A 19688-nucleotide genomic window follows, 5' to 3' on the forward strand; every position below is an offset into this window, starting at 1 on the left:
GTAGACTAGGACTTTTACTTATTCAAAGCTAATTCAAAACATAAAACACCTAACACTTAGTCAGTACCAACGAAGCAACCAATCGCAGCGTTATATCATCGACTGACTCCATCTCCTCTGTCTGCAAGCTAGGGTTTGCGCAAATGGCTAGGGCTTTTCTCTCACTCTGAGTTCGCTCACGCGGCTAAGGTTCTTCTTTTTTTTTGATATTTTTATTTTTAATGAGTTACTTATTTTCATGATAAATAAAAAGTAGTTTAATAGAAGTTAAACTACAAAAATAGTTAGCTATAAAAAAAATTATTACTTATAATTTCTTTTGAATTAGAGTAATGCACATCCGTGACTACCTAATACACCCTTAATTCTTTATATCCAACTTCATTCATTGCAACACTCTCTTCTCAGTGTATTATTTGACTCTTGCTTGACTTTTGAATATTTTCTTTGAGTATATACCTTTAGAATAAGTTTTTTCATCGTTTTACATTTCACTCTAGACCAAACTATTTGATTACATCTAACGCTTTTGCACAACAATCTGCACTTCTGATACATTTATTGACGCCAATTACGCGTCCTTTGTTATATACGTTTCAAAGAACCTTAAACCCTAGAAAGCAAACGTCTAGCCCGTAGCTATTAAATTATTTTTCAACAACGATTTCTATACCTATACGTTATAAACTAACATTTTCTACATTGATGTACACAGAAAATAAGGACTGACACTACTTGTATACATGGTGTATAACTCTCTGGTGGGAACGGACTTCCTGCTGACAATGTGTCAGTCATTATTCTACAAACTCAACATCACTGTATATTGTAAGCCTTGAATTGGTGGAGAAGGTTTCAGAATTCTGAAGCTTAAATCCATGCGGAAGTGGTAAAGGTAGTCCTTTCCAGAGCCATAAATTCACATAAGGCATGATAACAGTTTTGAGGACCGTTGACAACACTGCCTGCAATATACAGTTCTTGATGAAGTTAATATCAAATGGAGCACAATAAGAGGATAGAAACTCCCTCAACTACTCCAGAAGCTACATGTTCAAAGAAGCTAAAGACTAACAAATTTGTCAAGAAAATCAAAGTAGATATCAAGTCAGTACTTAGACTCTAACTTATATAGATGCCATAAAAATATTTCAACATTTACAATGCAATATTGAATCTGTTTCAAGAAGTTGATAAAGTTTTTTAGAGCTCTAACAGTTGGCGGTCACTAACAATCAAGCACGTATTATGTGTAAGATTCTAGTCCAATATAATAAACAGGCCTGCTCTGTTGACCAAACCACAATAACAATACTCTGACGCTTATTAGGTGGCTGAGAGTGCATCACAGTCTTAAATTAATAATCGCATTCGTCGTCTTAGTATATACAAGAAAGTACCTGAACGAGATGCATGTGTAGGTCACCAATTTTGCTCCACTTCAAAGATGCAGTAAAATCATTCAATTTAACAATACCAGCTAGTTTATTCCTCAGGATCTCTGGAGTACATGAAGCGTGAATGTGCTGCATTAACAAAATGCGAGTGGATAATCATAATGAAAAATGAGGCAGAAAGGAATAAGTGCTGATGTAAAAGGGAGTGCATGAAATTAATCTGAGTACACAAGTATTTTAATGAAGCATACCATTGATATGCACGCAACTGGTATAACTTCATTGTCTATGACATCAATTGTCACATCAGAGTAAACAGTGATGTCAATGCCATTGTTCACAACTGTAATGATTGGTTGAGAAGATACAGTAACATTAAGATCCATATCCTTGTTTGGATACTGCTTGTACAGTCGAGGAATAATGTATCTCCATCCAGCAGTGTTCAAAAGGGATTGATCTGGTATTTTGTTAATAATCCAGTTCATATAGTTTGCCTGAACTCATAAATGAGAAAAATATTTCAGCTTATCTTTGCAACTTGAACTCTATGCTATAGAGGAGCCAATGAGGCAAGAAAGAGACAGTTAATAGTGAGGCAATTTAAAATAGGTATGTTGAAGTTTGGTAACTTCAGATAATCTGAGAGGAAGCAGTGTGCAAAGAATGGAGACAAATGACCATTTTCGGTATTTTCTGGGAAAAAAATAAAATGAAACTTACATTGAAATAGACCAAGGACACCGAGTTAAAGACATCTTCATGCAATGATATCTCAACCATCTTAGCTGGAGCACTGCGTGGAAGAGGATCTAGTGAACCTTTATGGTCTAAGCTGGATATGGAATCATCAATAGGAGCTGTGAATAGACCATTGATCTGAAATTCAATGGAAGAATTACTCAGCACAGGATTGTCCACCAAAGTGACATTCAAAGCAGCAATGTCATCCAGCTCGATTTGCTTTGGAAGCGATTGAAGTGACGAATCAAGCTTCGTTATTCCTTCTTTGACTTTCTTGGAAATATTTTCTTCAACTGCAGAAACTATTTGTCCACCAAAAGCATCCAGTATCCTAAAAAAAAAAAAAAGGTAAGAAGATCAACGGCTTTGAAGAAAAGATATTAGACTGGATACCCTACATGGTCTCCGTTGATATGGAGGAAGATCCAACTACCAAAAGGAGGAAGAGAGGAGGGGGTTATAAGGACTTTTAACAGAAACAAAGAGGCACAGAACTCTCTGTCAAGCAAACTTTACTAAGAGGATTGCATACCCTTGGTAAAGCCAAGATGCTCCACCGTCTAACTTGATGGAGATATCCTTCACATAGCATCCACAATCCAAAACAGACAGCTTAAGACTTCCTTGTTGGTCCTTCAAAGCTAAGGTAACACCAACTTCCATACCTTCAACCTTTTGCAGAAGCAACACCACTTTATAACATGTTTAAATCAAGAAATGAGGAAAATAGAAGCTTCAGATTAAATCCGCGAAGAACTGGTTATCTTTACAAGTATAATAGCATGCCAGTTACTGGTTCAGGATTTTAAGTCATCTTTATCTGGTATCTATTGAGGTGAATGCATCTCATATTCTCATTTCCTGTATGGCATTCAATTATTGCATCTTAATTGAATTGATCACATATCTTTCTCTTTCATAAATTCAAGTTCAATGGAAATATCTTATGCTTCACTTTGAATGATCATCACATACTGCAGCATGTGAAGCATTGGACCACATAACCATTTTCCATACCATTAGATTTCTAATACTTAACGATAAATGTACTTTCCACCAAACAAATCTGTGAAGACTATTGAGTTTTGAACGAATCATATTGACCAGAAGAACCACACAACAACATGACCAATCTTTTACTTTTTCTATTTGGCAGTTCTTTGGTTCTAATTCAAAACATACTCCATAGCCATAAATAATGATATCAATGAACAAAATTGCACAAACTCCAGCCTGGCCACATCTCACCATCTAGATAAGCAAAAAAGTTACCACTGAGGTAAGAGATGCACAACTCAACTCAAGGGGTTATCAATCCGTGACTATGAACTGCACAAAATCTATCTCTAGCCTACGGAACTGAACTACAAACAAATAAGACATGCACAACTCAACTCAAGGGGTTTATCCATTAGTGACTATGAGTAGCACAAATTCTATCTCAATCCTACTGAACTGAACTACAAATTAACTAAGAGATGCACAACTCAACTCAAGGGATTATCAATTCGCCACTATGAGTTGCATAAATTCTGTCTCAAGCCAACTGAACTGAACTACAAATTATGACAAGCAATGAAACAAAATAACAGAAAAAATATCAACTATCTACCAATGTGTTCTAAACTTTTCATAACTCTATGCAATTAAAGCAAAATCAAAGTAAACAAAGCTTTTCTGAGTGTCTCCTCCTACCTGAATAAAGGCGGCCCCATTATCCGAAACTTCAAACAACCAAGTAGTATAAGAGTACTGCCAATGCATACTCAAATTTGCAGTGGCTCCTGAAGCAACCAAAGCAATACCGGAGTCCCCAGTCTCCACATATGAAGAAGCAATATCAACACTATATATTGTGATATTGGACAGAGCAACATCAACTTGACCGATAAGTGGGATTTTCATAGACTTTTCAATTTGAGGCAATTGAAGTGGAATTATAGAAGAAATTGCCTCTTGTATCAGTAAGTCCTTGGTAAAGTCAAGACCTTTACTTGATATAACTGCGGATATGAATCCTTCTTCTTGGGCTTTTGTAGGAATCAGAAAAAGTGATAAAACTGTGAAGAAAGTAGTAAAAGCCATGAACTTTCTGAAAGAACCCATCTTAGAAATAGCTAACTTATGCTAGGGAATTGGATTGAACCATCTGATTTTCAATTTCAGCAAACACCCTTAAACCATGTGGAACAAAGTAATCAAATTTGGGCTTTTGTTGGAATCAGAAAAAGGGACAAGACTATGAGGATTTTAGTCGAAGCCATGAACATTGTGAAGGAGCCCGCGTCAGAAAATAGCTAAATTATGCTACTGCCAAGCACCATGGAATTAGAGAATGGAAAAGCGCATGGAAATGGATTGAATCATTGGAAAGCAGAATTTCCGAAGAAACCCAGAACCTATATGAAACAAAGTATTAAAATTTGCGCATAGGACATGGGAACTCAGAGAAAGGAGTTGCTTGAGGAGTAATCTTATCTTGGGTTTTGAGGAAACTAATTCGGGTAATCTAATTTGTGTCGTGATGAACCAGTGAAGCTGAGAAAGCAACAGCTGGGAATTGAAAGTGTTTTTTTTTTTTGGTTACAGCAAGTTCATCCGTAGTTAAGAAATGTCAAAGTCGAAAAGTCAAGAAACTGTTCACTGCCACTGGACATGGGTTTCCACCTTTTTTTTTTCTTGACTTGTCAAGACTGTTCATGCATCACCGTTCATCAAATTTTAACTGTTCATTTTCATTGTTTATTGATTTTTTTACTGTTCATTTTTACTTTTTTTTTTAATATTTTAAAATTAAAAAATATTTGATGTAAATAGATAATAATAATGGATAATTAATGTCATAATTATGCAATTTACTAAGAGGTGTGTGCTTTAATAAGAAGAATTTTCAAATACAACTTTTATTTCATAAAATTTATGCTTACATAAATAAAAAACTAAGAATAAGTATAATATAATTACACAACATGCATAATCACCTAATTATTCAAATCATGATCCTCATCCTCTCTAGGAATCCAATTTGTGTTTGAAGGTTCATCATTAGGGTTAGGGTTGGTGGAATCACTCGTAGAGAAATGTGAAAATTGTGGTTGTGTAGGATATCCCTTGGGATAAGGTGGTTGCGGATAGTATCCATCGGGGTAAAGGGGTTGTGGGAATCCACCGTTGAAGGCAGGTTGTGGGAATCCATCGGGGCAAGGTGGTTGTCGGTATGCACCGAGGTAAAATGGTTGTGGGTATGCACCGGGGTAAGGAGGTTGTGGGTATGCACCACCAAAATTGGGTTGCGGATAGTATCCACCCATAGAAGGTGGCATCTGCTCGCCAAGATCTTCTTTCTCCGCTATCTTCTTTTGCTTTCTTGACTAATAACGCTTTTTATTTAGCGTCATTTGACTTGTAACAATCTCCATAATACGCTATTCCCTCTCTTTATTTCGCTCTTCCCTCATTTTAATTCGCTTTTCTCTCTCTTGTAATAGGAGTTGCTCTTTTCTCATTTCGATTTGCAAGAGGATACATGCTCGTTGATTTTCCTCTTGGAGACTTCGAGCGAATTCTTCATCGAGTTTTTTCTTGCCCGCGGTTGCCTCTATTTGGTTGTTCGCTATACTCTCGAGTGTGCTTGACAAAGGACTTTGATCTTGTGCTGCTTTCTTTCCTTTCCGTATTGCTTCTTTGGCAGCCTTCCTTCCTTGAGGCCTCACATTAGGATCTGTGGTTTCACCTGCAATTACCTCATCTACATCCATGTCTAAGTTGATGGGAGAATTTTCAGGAATTGGTTGTGTGCGTGTATGTTGATTTCTTTCATTTGATGTTCCTCCGGATGTATGGCTAGGGATGTCTTTAAATTGTGCAAAGCCCTCCACAACAGTGTAACTATCAAAACTCTGAAAATTGTGTTTTTTGGTCTTCCCACTTTTTCTCTTCATCCGGCATGCCACAATTTATGTGCTTCATCTTGCTACATAATTAAAAAAAAACAATTAAAAAATGCAATTAGTACAAATATAAACGCTATTATGAATGGTCATCTATTATAAAGGTCATAATTTTAATAAGAAAGTATCTCACCGTGTTAGAATAAAAATCAATAAGTACAAATATAAACATCGTTGTAATTACATCATTATTTATCAACTAATTATTTTAATTATAACGAAAAATAATTACTACAATTAAAACGATATAATAATTACTATATTATTTATCAAGTAATATTTTACTATAATGTATCAACAAATTAAATGATTTATCAACAAATATAAAGGTCATAATTTTAATAAGAATGTATCTCACCGTGTTACAATAAAAATCAATAAGTACAAAAATAAACATCGTTGTAATTACATCATTATTTATCAACTAATTATTTTAAGGATTAATTTCAGTTTAACCCCCTAAGGTTTGGGGGTGTCATCATTTCACCCCCTGTACTTTCAATTTTGAATTTTTACCCCCTAAACTTTCCAATTTCAATCAGTCGTGTCCAATTTCTACTATTCTGTCCAAATTGGAAGTTAAGTTTGACTTTTGAGGGCTAAAATGGTCATTTCAACATAAAAAATTAAAAAAAATTTAAAAAAATAAAAATTTCTGTTTTTTTGTTTTTTTTTTTAAATTTTTTTTGGGATAATGATAAAAAAGGTCATTTTGAAGTGCCTTATTATAATTCAAACACCACAAATGTCTCCATGATAATTAAGGTCACGTGTTCACAACCTACCACTATAGTTCAATTTAATTACAAACAAGGTTCTAAAAAACGCTAGGCGCTAGTCGGGCGGAAGGCTGGGGACTAGCGCCTAGGGGCCTAGGCGGGAGCCTAGGCGGGGACTAGGCGGTTTTTTTTTTTTTTAATTTTAATTTTATTTTTATAACATATAATTATATAAATAAAAATATAAAACAAAACAACATGATGCAGAAGATATTTTTATAACAAATAATTATATAAAAATATGATGCAAAGCTGCAATTCAATTAATCTATTAAATTAACAAAACAACATATGATGCAGAAGAATCTAAAACAGGGCTCTAAAATTCAAATCAACATGATGCAAGTTCAGAAGCTGAAAACAAAGCACTTTTGCATCCGGCGTGATCATGTTGTCTTCAGGTATAAAATCCTGCATTTTGGCAAATAGGAATAAACATTAGCATGAACCCAAAACAGAATGAAAATAAACAAAAAAAAAAGGATAATAAGTGAACGTATATAGTGAGAAAAGAGTCTCATCATAATTGAAACACAGAACTAAAAGGGGAAAAAAAACAGAATGAATGAACATCTATAGTGAGAAAAGCATCCAAACTCGAAAGGAATAAGCGAAATTAAGTAATTAACCAACTCAAGAACATCAGACTATCAGAAGAATGTAGCAGACAAATAGTACTGTGAAATAAAACACAGCCATGATTGTTTCAACTTAATTTTGCACAAGGCATTCCTTAGATGCTTCACAGATCCTGTTTCTCCTCATACCAACATATTTGATAACTCAACAATTCACTGATTTGAATTAATTCAATTCGCAAAACAGAGGCCAAGTATCATTATCTCAAAACAATACAGTAACTCAGTAAGCAAAGTCCAACACAGCTCCAAGCCTCCAACAATCATGATAAACCAAAATCCAAAACTTGAGAATCAAATACACAACTATACAAGTACAAAACATTCAAACAGCTCGAAGAATCACCAAAATACAGAACAATTCAATATTTCCATTATAAGTTTATAACATTCACAGTTTGATACTTAACAAAATAACAAGACTCACAATGTATTGAAGAATCACCGAGCTTGCAGAATCAATCACCGAATCCAAATTCCAAAACCCAGAAATCGAGCTTCAAGAATCACCGAGTTTGAACTTTGAAGTTTGAACCCAGAAATCGAGCATGAAGAATCACCAAGCTTCGAGGTTGAAGAATCACCGAGCTTGACGCCTTGAAGCTAGAAATCGAACCCAAAATCGAACCCAGAAATCGAGCTTGAAGAATCATCAAGCTTCGAGGTTGAAGAATCACCGAGCTTGAAGCCTTGAACCCAGAAAGCCCTGAAAAGTGTGAACCCAGAAACGTGAGATTGAAACCCAGAAAGACAATAACCCAGAAAGAGAGTTGGAAGTCCAGTTTACCGGCGAGCTGGAGAGCTAGAGCGCTGGCCGGAGACTCGGAGAGAGACTGGGAGTCTGAGAATCGACAGATCGAGGAGGGAGCGACGGAGCGGCGAGCTGAAGTTTGAATCGTGTTTTGATGAAAATGAAACCCTATTGCGTCGCGTTTCGGTTTTGATTTAGGTTGTGCCCAGAAAGGGCCTAGGCGTCGACCGCCCAGATCCCGCCCAGCGCCGCCCAGCCCCGCCTAGGCCGCCTAGGCGGCCGACTTTACTCCCAGCCCCCAGCTCGCTCGACTAGGGAAGAATCAGAACGGTTGTGCTGCGCCTAGCGCCTAGGCGCCGCCTAGGCCGATTTTTAGAACCTTGATTACAAAACTACCACCGTCAGTTTTCTTTGGCAGTTTACGGCCGGTAAAGTAAAACGCCACTATTGTTCATCTTCTCCATATCATTTCGGGATTTCAAACGTCAAAAAATCACTCAACCCTACTCCGAAACAGAGAATTCTTAATCCTCTTCATCTCCGGCTGCCACATTCTGAGACACATACATTCTCCGACGACTGTTTTGCTCAACGGTGAAGCAGCGCCGACTGTGCAAAAGTACTTCACAGAAAAAGCCCCAAATTTTAGGGATTTGAAGAATTGCAGAACTCATATCGTCTACCTCGACCGGGTAATCTTTCAGCCTCGATTCTCAGAAACTTCTCTTACTTAATTTCGAGTCATTGAGATAGTGTTTAGTTTTGAAATTATAAGTCGAATATGATTTATAATTATTTCTGCATTTGATTCTGAAACAAAACAATTCGATAACAAGTTTTGGTTTGGTTTGAGTGAAGATTTAAAGCTTTTTTGAGTGGAGATGATCAGTGACTGTCTTAAAAATTAAGTTTGATGCTGTAACATAGCCAGTGACATAGGCTACTGAGTGGGTATCATTTCATTTTGGAGTGGCTCTGTTTCCATTTTGGTGTGATTTGATACATAGTCATTACCATTTATGTGGAGATAATGACTGTGTGTGATGCTGTTTAGGCTTTAGGCTTTACTTGAATGGAAATTCTGCATGTAACTTACATGTATATGTTTGATGCTGTAACATAGCCAGTGACATAGCCATGCTGTAACATGGCCATGTAACTACCCATGTAACTGCCCATGTAACTTACATGCATGTAACTGGCCATGTAACTTACATGTAACTGGCCAAGTAACTGACTATGTATCTCGCCAAGTAACTGACTATGTAACTGCAAACTCAATGCTAACCTTCTTATTTTTTCAACAGAATTTAAACATCAGAAATGACAAGAACAAAAAGAAAAGAAAGGGAACCAAGTGATGATAACGAAGACTACCAAGAGGTGGAATTGGAAGATGAAGAAGACGATCAAACGATACACAGAAAGAAGAATTCGAAGAAGAGCTTGAAGAAATCAAAAAAAAGGAGAGAGGAAGAATCAGAAGATGAAGAAGAAGAAGAAGAAAAAGAAGAACCATCACCGAAGAGATTGAAATAAAAAAAAAAGACAGGAAGAAACAGAAGAAGAAGAAGTAGAACAATCACCAAAGAAGGATTCTTCGAAAGTTATTAGCAAAAAACAGAAAGAAAAGAAGGTAAAAGATTCTGAAGAGCAAGAAGAAGTAGAAGAAAAACCTGAAGCAGCACCAAAGAGGAAAAAAAATGTGAAACCAGGACATGTGCAGTACAGGTGCACTTTAATAAGTGTCTTGAACACAATTAAAGATAACAAGCAGAATCTCAGTGCAAGAACATTAGATTTGCTCAGGCAGTCACCATTTGGAAATATTGTCGATGCATTCCATGGTGGATACATAGAGGAGAAGTCAGCCAAGAAATCTGATGATTTCATTACACTCCTCCTGCAGGCCTACGACCATGAAAATGACCTCTTCTTCTTTGGAAAGAAGAAATTCAGGATCTCGACAAGAGATATTTCAAAGATCCTAGGAATGCCAGAAAAAGGTGAGTTGGTCCCAAAGACTTCTGAGGGGGCATATCAGTCCGACTTTATCCAGCAGTTTTTTTCAAACACAGTGAGAATTAACAAGAGAGCCGTGGAGAAAGCTCTGCAAGATGCGCTCAAAGAGAATGCAACAACAGAGGAAGGGATTGAGAAGAAGGACAAAAATGTGGCAAGATTAATCTTGCTGGACTTGTTCATCAAGTTTCTGTTCCCAAATGCAGGAGGAACAATTTCATGAGACTACGTAAAAGCCTGCGAAAATTTGGATAAGATCGGATCTTATGACTGGGCAAGGGAAGTTGGAAGCTTCTTAAAAAAGTCTATAAAGACTTTGAAAAAGAAAAAGGAGTCAAGCAGCCCATATAGTAATACAGGGGGCTGTGTTCTGATAATACTGGTAAGTTACTGTCAGACTGAAATGTAACTGGTCAAGTCACTGATCAACTCAAACTGCATGTCATTCATCAAGTCACTATGACTAATTTTTTTTTTTTTTTTTTTTTTGTGCAAGCAGTATTGGTTCTGCCAAAAGACTGGAAAAATCAAGCCAATATCTGGAAGGGAGAACGAAGATCATGGGATGAGAAAATGGGACATCCAGAAACTGATAAAGAATTGGCCAAGTTTTAACAGCTTGAAAAAAATAGAGGTATTTTCTTTTTTGTCAAAGTAGTTGTCACTGGACAAGTGACTGACCAAGTAACTATCTTGGTTAAAAGTCACTGACTAAGTCACTGTCACACTGCATGTCAATGGTCAAGTCACACTTCATGTCACTGGCCTTCATAACTGTTGTAAACATGTCATTGCTCATGTCACATAGCATGTCACTGACATATTGAATATGTTTCTTTCAGAAAATATTTGAAAACCTGAAGGAGGATAGAGAGGAATCAGAATCCGAGGAAGAGGAGAATAGATCAGATGAAGCAAAGACAGTTCCGGAAGGAGAGGAAAAAGGAGCTGATGATCAGAATTGTGAAAACGAAGAAGATAACCTAGAAGTTGAGGTGGCTGAACAGGAAACAGCTTCAGAAAAAAACAAATGGGAGAAAGAGCTTCAGAAAAAGGAGGAGGAGATAAGATATATGACTGCGGAGAAAGATAATTTGAAGAAAAAGCTGAACGAAAAGGAACAGGAACTAAGGAAAATCACAGAGGACATGGTGAATCTGGAGGAACGAAATGCTACACTTGTGACCGAGAATTTCTGCCTTGCTTCATCGGTGAACGAGTTAGAGATAAAATTGAAGGAATTGGAGAAAATGTTGAGCCCAAAGACTCGCACCTCAACAGCAGCTCAGCAGCACAGCTCCCCACCTCCTAACTCAACAGAAGGAAAAAATGAATTAAATGGAGCTGCATCTAAGGTAGCTGAAAACACAAAAGAGAAAGATCAATTGACTGTTGAGGAAGGTCAGTCCCATGGGATCTGCACAGTCAAAGAATCTGCAGAAGCAGCATCTCAATCTCCACCTCACTGCACAGTGGCAGAAGAAACTAAATCTACGCCTCCATCACACAAGGAGTCACAGTTCCAGAGCCCCACAGTCCACATGCTCACAGTGGCAGAAATGGAACAACAAGCTGACAAGTGTCAGATAGTGAAAAGTCCTATAGTTGAAGAAGCATTTCAACTTCGTACGTTGAGCATAGAGAAAGAGAAGAAGACACCAGAGCAGAGCCAAAAGGGAGAGTTAACAATGCACCTTACAGAGCAACATTCCGGTGAAACGGTATCATCAATGGGTCTCTACTCTTACGTTGTGAGATTAAAGAATAAGAGAAGAACACAGAAAAAGGACAACATTTACTGGTGGGGAGATGTGAAAGCAAAACGACAGAAGAAAGCAAAGGAGATTGAAGAGAGATTGAAAGATGCTGAAAAGAGAGAAAAAGAAAAGGAGATGAAGGCTTCACTGCCAGATGCTAAACGTAAAAAGCTAGAATAGATGGTAGCACAACAGAAGTTGGACGATTTACCAGAGGATGTTCTGGAAGCAATAAGAGAGATGGACACTGCAGAAAATGCACAAATCAATAAAGAGCCAGAAGAGAAACAGCTACCTACTGAGGTCGTACTCTGGGAGGAGAGCAAAGTATACAATTTTATGGACCAGGACATCAAGAGGAGAGTCCAGAAATACTAGCAAAATGCACCATCAGGGTAATACTTTAATTAAGTTAAATTTCTATTTTAAACTTATTGTCGCTGGCCAAGTCACTGTTTATGTAACTGACAAAGTAACTGGCCAAGTCACTGTCCATGTAAATGCGGAAGTCACTGGCCATGTGAAGTAACTGGCCAAGTCACTGTCCATGTAACTGGCCAAGTCACTGTCCATGGCCAAGTCACTGTCCATGTATATGGCGAAGTCACTGGCCAAGTCACTGTCCATGTAACTGACAAAGTAACTGGCCAAGTCACTGTCCATGTATATGGCGGAAGTCACTGGCCATGTGAAGTCACTGGCCAAGTCACTGTACATGTAACTGACAAAGTAACTGTCCATGTAAATGCGGAAGTCACTGGCCAAGTGAAGTTACTGGCCAAGTCACTGTCCATGTAACTGACAAACTAACTGGCCAAGTCAAGTCATTGGCCAAGTTATTGTTTATGTAACTGACAAAGTAACTGGCCAAGTCACTGTCCATGTAAATGCGAAAGTCACTGGCCATGTGAAGACAATGGCCATGTGATTGTTAAATAACCAACATCACAAACTATGTTACTTACACTTCATTCTTTGCAGAGTATACTTCTGGGATGGAAGACGGTATGGAGCACAGGTTTCAAGACAGGATTTAAAAGACATAATCATGGATGAACCGATAGCAAGCAATTGCATCGAATGTTATGGAATTCTCTTGACTGAACAGTTGTTGGAGAAAGAATCACAAGGCTTGGATGTCCCAACTTTTATGAATCCCTTATGCTGGGTAAGTAGTGGAACGATTATCAATCTAAAATCAAAGCAAATAATTCTTAATTGATAATAACTTGTCTTCTTTTTTTCTTACAAACAGCATTCTGCAGAAAATTTGACGGTGTATTATGTACATCTGTACCTCTGCGAACCACTATTTGAAAATCTGGCAAGATCCAACTATATATTCTTCCCAATCTCAGATGAATCAGGATTTCATCATACACTGCTCATTTTTGACAAGGAATTAAAGAAATGGTTCCACTCTGATTCAAAAAGACCAAAAAAATCATCAACTGGAAAATGCTTTCAAAATGTTCAAAAAATGGTATGAAACACTTTCGTCATACTAATTTCATATATTTAATTTAAGCAGAAAGAAAGCATATTATTGATTATGTCGCGATGTTGGAAATGCAGGTTGAAATGGTAGAACTTTGGATGACTGCCGTAAAAGAACAAGCAGATGACATGGTAGAACAAGGTTGCAGGATGAAATTTGATGAAAAGAACAGTTCAGAAGAACAACTGAAAATGATAGAAGTTCCATTGACTGAAACAGAGAGAGAAAGCATAAGGTGGATCAAGGATAACTACAAACGAAAAATGACAGTGACAGAACTCAAAGACAACCATCAGCAAGGAGAAGATTCGTAAGTACACAGCTCTTTAAAAATGTCCATATAATCATTATAAAGTTCAAAATCATTTACTTCAATTTTTATATGATGAACAGATTGGATTGCGGACTTTTTGTAATGTACGCAATGGAGAAAATTTCGAAAAAAGGGAAAGTTCCCAAGAAGCTCACAAAGGATGATATTTTGAAATTTAGAGCTCATGTGGTAAAGTCATTTGTAGAACGTAGGAACAGCTGGAACTCACAACATAATGAAGTGTAGAAATTTGTTTAGGAAATAGGATAGCTTATATAGTTTTTTCGAATTGATTCATCATATATATCCATTCATTCGTTCAATCGGAATTTCCATTTTTAAATATTTTCTTGCAGATATTGCTTCAGTATATAAAATTTTGTTTGATATGATCTTCTGAAACGAATTCATATACTTAGGTAACTTTTAAAGTAAGTAAATGGCCAAGTAACTGTTTATGTAACTATCAAAGTAACTGGCCAAGTCACTGTCCATGTATATGGCGAAGTCACTGTCCATGGCCAAGTCACTGTCCATGTAACTGACAAAGTAACTGGCCAAGTCACTGTCCATGGCCAAGTCACTGTCCATGTAACTAACAAAGTAACTGGCCAAGTCACTGTCCATTTAAATGCGGAAGTCACTGGCTAAGTTACAGAGAAACTGAATGTCACTAGAAATGGCGACCTGAATGTCACTGGCCAAGTCACTGTCCGTCTCAAGTAACTGGCAAAGTCACTGACAACGTAACTGCCAAAGTAACTAGCCAAGACACTGAACAAGTCACCAGCCATGATTTGGCAAAATAATTGTAAAAGGTAATGTCATGAGCAAATACATAAAGTAACTGGCCAAGTCACTGGCAAAGTAACTGGCCAAGTCACTGGCAAAGTAACTGACAAAGTCACTCACTAGCAAAAGACAAGACATTACCAAACTGATCTTTTTATTTTTAATTGCAGCGTGCCGCTGCACCGCGACTGCAGCATTCCGCTGCACAAAACAAACTGTAAAAAAATTCATATCCTTACATGCATTATAAAGTAACTGCCCAAGTCACTGGCCAAGTAACTTAAAAAATAATGTCATGAGCCAATAAATAGAACAAGTAACTGCAAAAATTGAAGTCACTGCTTATGTCACTGTCTATGTTTCAAATTACCTATCCAACCCTTCAACTTCCATAAAACTGCCACTGGCAGTTATCTAACCCGAGGGCGACTATATCTCTTGGTTCATTTTACAATATTTTTTCACAATTTGAAAATTCAGGGAAACTGCTCAAAGATTTTCTCTCCGGCTAAAACAGCGGACAACGACTGAATTCCTCCACCGTCAACCGTGGGTAAGCAAAAGCAATTCACCGACTAAGCCCCAAATTCTACGGTTCTACAAATTTACCGAAAATATTTGAAAATCTGTGCTTGTCAGACAGCCGCCGGTAACTTCCTCCTACTTCTTTCATATAATTTAGATTTGAATAGCATGTGTTTTGTTTGAATTAGAAAAGATATTTCAATTACATGTGGAGTCTCATGAGAAAATGAATTTGAATGCGAGATTTGTTTGACTTACATGTGGAATCTGATGATAAAATGGTGAGATTTGTTTGACTTACATGTGGAATCTGATGAGAAAATGGTGAGATTTGTTTGACTTACATGTGGAATCTGATGAGAAAATGATGATTTCTGTTTCAATTACATGTGGGATTTGATGAGAAAATGAATTTCCATGTTAGTTTTGTTTGAATTACATGTGGGATAATGCCATAAAATTTCAGCATTTTGTCATAGTTCAATGTCTTTGTCACTGCCCATGTCACTGCACTGGTCACTGGCTATGATAATGTAACTGGTCATGTCACTGCTTATGTCACTATTTTAAACATGTGCATAAATATGTCACTGGTTATGTAACTATCAAAATAACTATTGAATCACTATCATAAACATGTGCATAAATATGTCACTGGTTATGTAACTATCAAAATAACTATTGAATTCTTATTTTCTTAACTGTTTACAGGATTTTTTAAAAAAGTTCGAGAAATGGCCCAACTAAAAAGAAAACAAAGTGAGGAATCCAGAGAAGAACAATCTGAAGAACAAAGTTCAGAAGAAACAATTGCGGAAAAGTTAAAACAAATAAAACGGAATAAAGTAAATGAGAGAAAAAGGCGAAAGCAGAAAACTGAAGATGAAGAAGAATCAAGTGAAGATGAGGAAGAAACAACTAAAGTTGAAGAAGAATCTAATGAAGAACAAGTCCGGGGTAAGAAGACGAAGAAGGATAAAAAGAAGAAAATAAGAAACAGGGAAGAAACTGAAGATGAAGAAGAAGAATCTGATGGAGAAGAAGTTCCTGCCAAGAAGAAGAAGAAAATGGATAAAAGGAAGGCAAAAAAAGAGAGTACAAAGAAGAAGGAAGAAACTGACGAGGAAGAAGATACAAAGGATGAGGTAGAGGAAAAAGTCCCAGGGAAAAGGAAAAGATATGTAAAAGAGGGTTATGTGCAATATCGCTGCACAATGATTGCTTTTCTGAAAACAATTGCAGAAAACAAAAATAACCTGACTGAAGGGACTTTAGAGCTGCTGCAGAAAATTCCCTTTGCAACGCTGATAGATGCATTCCATGGCGGTTCAATTAAAGAAAAGGATGCAAAGAAATCAGATGATTTAATCACACTTCTGCTACAAGCATACGACAGCGACACAGACCTTTTTGTGTTTAGAAACAGGAAATTCAGAATGTGAACAAGTGATATATCTATGATTTTAGGAGTGCCGGGATCCGGGTTATCAGTACCAAAGACCAAAGAAGGGGCATACGAATCTGAGTTCGTGACTAAATACTTTGACAAAAAGCAGAGGATCAACAAGGCGGCTGCAGAGGAAGCTTTGAAGAAGGCATTGGCAGAAACTCCAGAAACAGGGGAAGAAAAAACGAAACGGGACAGAAATGTTGCCATATTAATACTCTTGAACCTTTTCATCAAACTCCTGTTCCCAAACTCTGGAGGAACAATATCTTGGGACTATATAAGAGTCTGTGAAGAGGTGGAAAGTCTGGGAAAATATAGCTGGGCAAAGGAAGTTGGTGACTTCCTTAAAAAATCAATTAAACGAAAAGGAAAAGAATCCCAAAACATGGCAGGTTGCGTGATATTGGTGATGGTAAATTCTCGTACCTTGTTCAAAATTTGTTTATGCATCATTTTGCTGTACCATAATTAACTACGTATGCTGTTGTAAATACAAAAACTAGATCAGTGTCATGTCATTGGTCAAGTCACTGGACAGGTAACTTGCCAGGTCACTATTGATGTTACTGTCAAGTTTATGTTACTGACAATGTCACTGTTTGTGTATTTGCATATGTCATTGCTTATGTTTGTGATATTCATATTGCTAAGCAGCTGTTTGAAAAATAACTAACTAGTTTTCTATTTTTATTTTTTATTTTCCAAACAGTACTGGTTTTGCCACAAGACGGGAGTAGTGCCGCCAATCTCTGGAAGAGAAACCGAAAAACACGGAATAAGAAAGTGGCAATTAAAGACCCTGATAGAAAAAAAAGGGGATTTCAACACCATGGGGAAATTGAAGGTATGTTAATTTGATGTAGACAAACTAGGTCACTGGTCTTGTTAATGTTGTAGGGTTCCAACTGCTCAGGTCACTGAGTAAGTCATTGACTATGTCACTGCTCATGTTATTGTTATATTTTCATGTCACAGTGCATGTAACTTTACATGTCTATGATTGTGTTGTTGTTTTATTTCTGTCACTGCTTATGTCACTGACAACTTTTGTAATTTTGTTTCAGAAAATATTTGATAAAGTTAAAGAAGATGCAGAGGAAGAAGATTCTGAGTCTAATACAGACAGAGAAAGTAAAGAAAAAAAGAATGATGGGCAAGAAGAAAATGTTGAAACTAGAACCAGTGGAAATATGGTGAAGGAGACTGCATCGAATGATAAACAGAAGAAAGAATTAGAGACAAATCTTCAGAAAAAGGAAGAAGAGCTAAGAGAGGTGGAAATAGAGAAAAAAGTCTTGGAAGAAAAAATAAGGAAATTGGAGAAAGAACTGGAAACAAGAGAAAAGAAAGGTGGCAACATTAACAATGAGAAGATGGAGACAGAGATAGGAAAGACCAATGAAGAGAAGAATGAATTACAGACAAAGCTCGAGGGAAAGGAAGAAGAGCTAAGTGCTTTGAAAAGAGAAGTTGAGGAGAAAGAAAAGGAAATTGGCAAAATAAACGAAGAGAAGGAGGATATGTTATTGGAAAATGAGGTGTTGCAAATTGAGAAAGCCTCACTGATTAAAAGAGTGAAGCAATTGGAGGGCATAGTAATGGCACTAACTGAGAAGTATGAGTCACCAATAGCACGTCCAGGTGATGACAACGACTCAACTCCTCCTCACTCTACCGACCGAGGACATCAGTCACCACTTGAATGCCTTGCCCAAGTAGTTGCACAAGTTCATTCACCAAGATCTCCTGATGTTAAATTGAGAATGATGGAAGATGCTTGCACACCAAATACTGCTTGGGTCAATGCATTGTTTGTGTTTCCACCTCCGGGCGCGTTACAAACTCCACCTCCAAGAAAAGTCCATTTGGAAGATATGGAAGCAGAGCCACACAAGTATCAGATCATTGTATCACCAGAAGTTCAGCCTGTTTTTGACGTTGAACCAATCAATTGCTGTCCTCATACGGAACAGATGACAAGAGCTGAGTTCACAAAGCCAATATTAGATGACATATCAGGGCAGGACTCAGAATCTATTAGCCTCTATTGTTATGTGGTTAGGACGAAGAGAAACGAGACAGTACAAAAAAAACATCATATTTTCTGGTGGGACGAAGTGAAAGAGCAAAGGCAGAGGGCGAAAATGACCAGAATCAAAGCACTGAAAAAGAAAAAAGGACAGACAGCTGAACAGCAGCCAGAGCAGGAAGTGATACATGATTTGACGATTCAAGTGGATGACGACGAAGAAACAGAAAAAAGCGAAATTGAAGTCATAGATTGGCAAAAGCTACAACTGTACAACCTACTTGACATGCCAAATAAAAGCAAATTAGAGAAGTACTGGAACAAGGCAGAACAAAGGTAAAATTTCATGTTACAGCCCACCACCTAGTGACTTCAATTGCAATGTAGCTGACATAGTCACTGGCCAAGTCACTGTCCAGATCATTTTCAATTGCCATGTAGCTGGCCAAGTCACTGGTCAAGTAACTGTCCAGATCACTTTCAATTGACATGTAGCTGGCCTAGTCACTGGCCAAGTCACTGTCCAGATCATAGCAATTGAGATGTAGCTGGCCTAGTCACTGGCCAAGTCACTGTCCAGATCATTTTCAATTTCCATGTAGCTGGCCAAGTCACTGTCCAAATCATTTTCAATTTCCATGTAGCTGGCCAAGTCACTGTCCAGATTATTAGCAAGTGAAAAGTAACTGGCTAAGTCACTGGACTAACACCGTTCTATGTTATGCAGCGTATTATTCTGGGAGGGAAAAGAGCCTGGAAGCGAAATCACAAGGGCAGATGTCAAAATGTTCATAACCAATCAATCAATAGCAAACAACTGGATTGATTGCTATGGGGAAATATTGAAGGATGAAATGCAAAACCAAAGTTCACAAAATTTGGGAAGATCTGCTTTTATGCATACCATGTGTTGGGTAAGTATGACGAGCAATTTCTATAAAAATTGAATCCTTATCTCTCATTCTTTGTTTATTTATAACTCGTTCTATGTATTTCTTTCTTTCTTTTTTTAAATAGTATTCGACAATACATTTAACTGTGAG

The 19688-nt window shown here is 37.3% G+C and overlaps 2 protein-coding genes across 2 annotated transcripts; one reads left to right on the plus strand and one right to left on the minus strand.

The window, feature by feature from the left end:
• Positions 1-527: 527 nt before the first annotated feature.
• Positions 528-4657, minus strand: LOC112166457 (putative BPI/LBP family protein At1g04970). The gene is made up of 6 exons (XM_024303303.2): positions 3837-4657; positions 2674-2813; positions 2121-2472; positions 1649-1894; positions 1401-1526; positions 528-965 (listed from the first exon to the last, which is right to left on the minus strand). Exons 1-6 carry the CDS (start codon positions 4245-4247, stop codon positions 798-800), a joined length of 1443 nt encoding a protein of 480 aa, XP_024159071.1. The 5' UTR covers positions 4248-4657; the 3' UTR covers positions 528-797.
• A 5595-nt stretch (positions 4658-10252) lies between these two features.
• Positions 10253-14095, plus strand: LOC112164749 (cilia- and flagella-associated protein 251-like). Its single transcript, XM_040505845.1, has 9 exons — positions 10253-10435; positions 10538-10663; positions 10781-10915; positions 11124-12002; positions 13020-13043; positions 13147-13206; positions 13294-13521; positions 13614-13846; positions 13930-14095. Exons 1-9 carry the CDS (start codon positions 10253-10255, stop codon positions 14093-14095), a joined length of 2034 nt encoding a protein of 677 aa, XP_040361779.1.
• Positions 14096-19688: the final 5593 nt, after the last annotated feature.

This window comes from Rosa chinensis, chromosome 5 (assembly GCF_002994745.2).
Source record: "Rosa chinensis cultivar Old Blush chromosome 5, RchiOBHm-V2, whole genome shotgun sequence".
NCBI classification, from domain to species: domain Eukaryota; kingdom Viridiplantae; phylum Streptophyta; class Magnoliopsida; order Rosales; family Rosaceae; genus Rosa; species Rosa chinensis.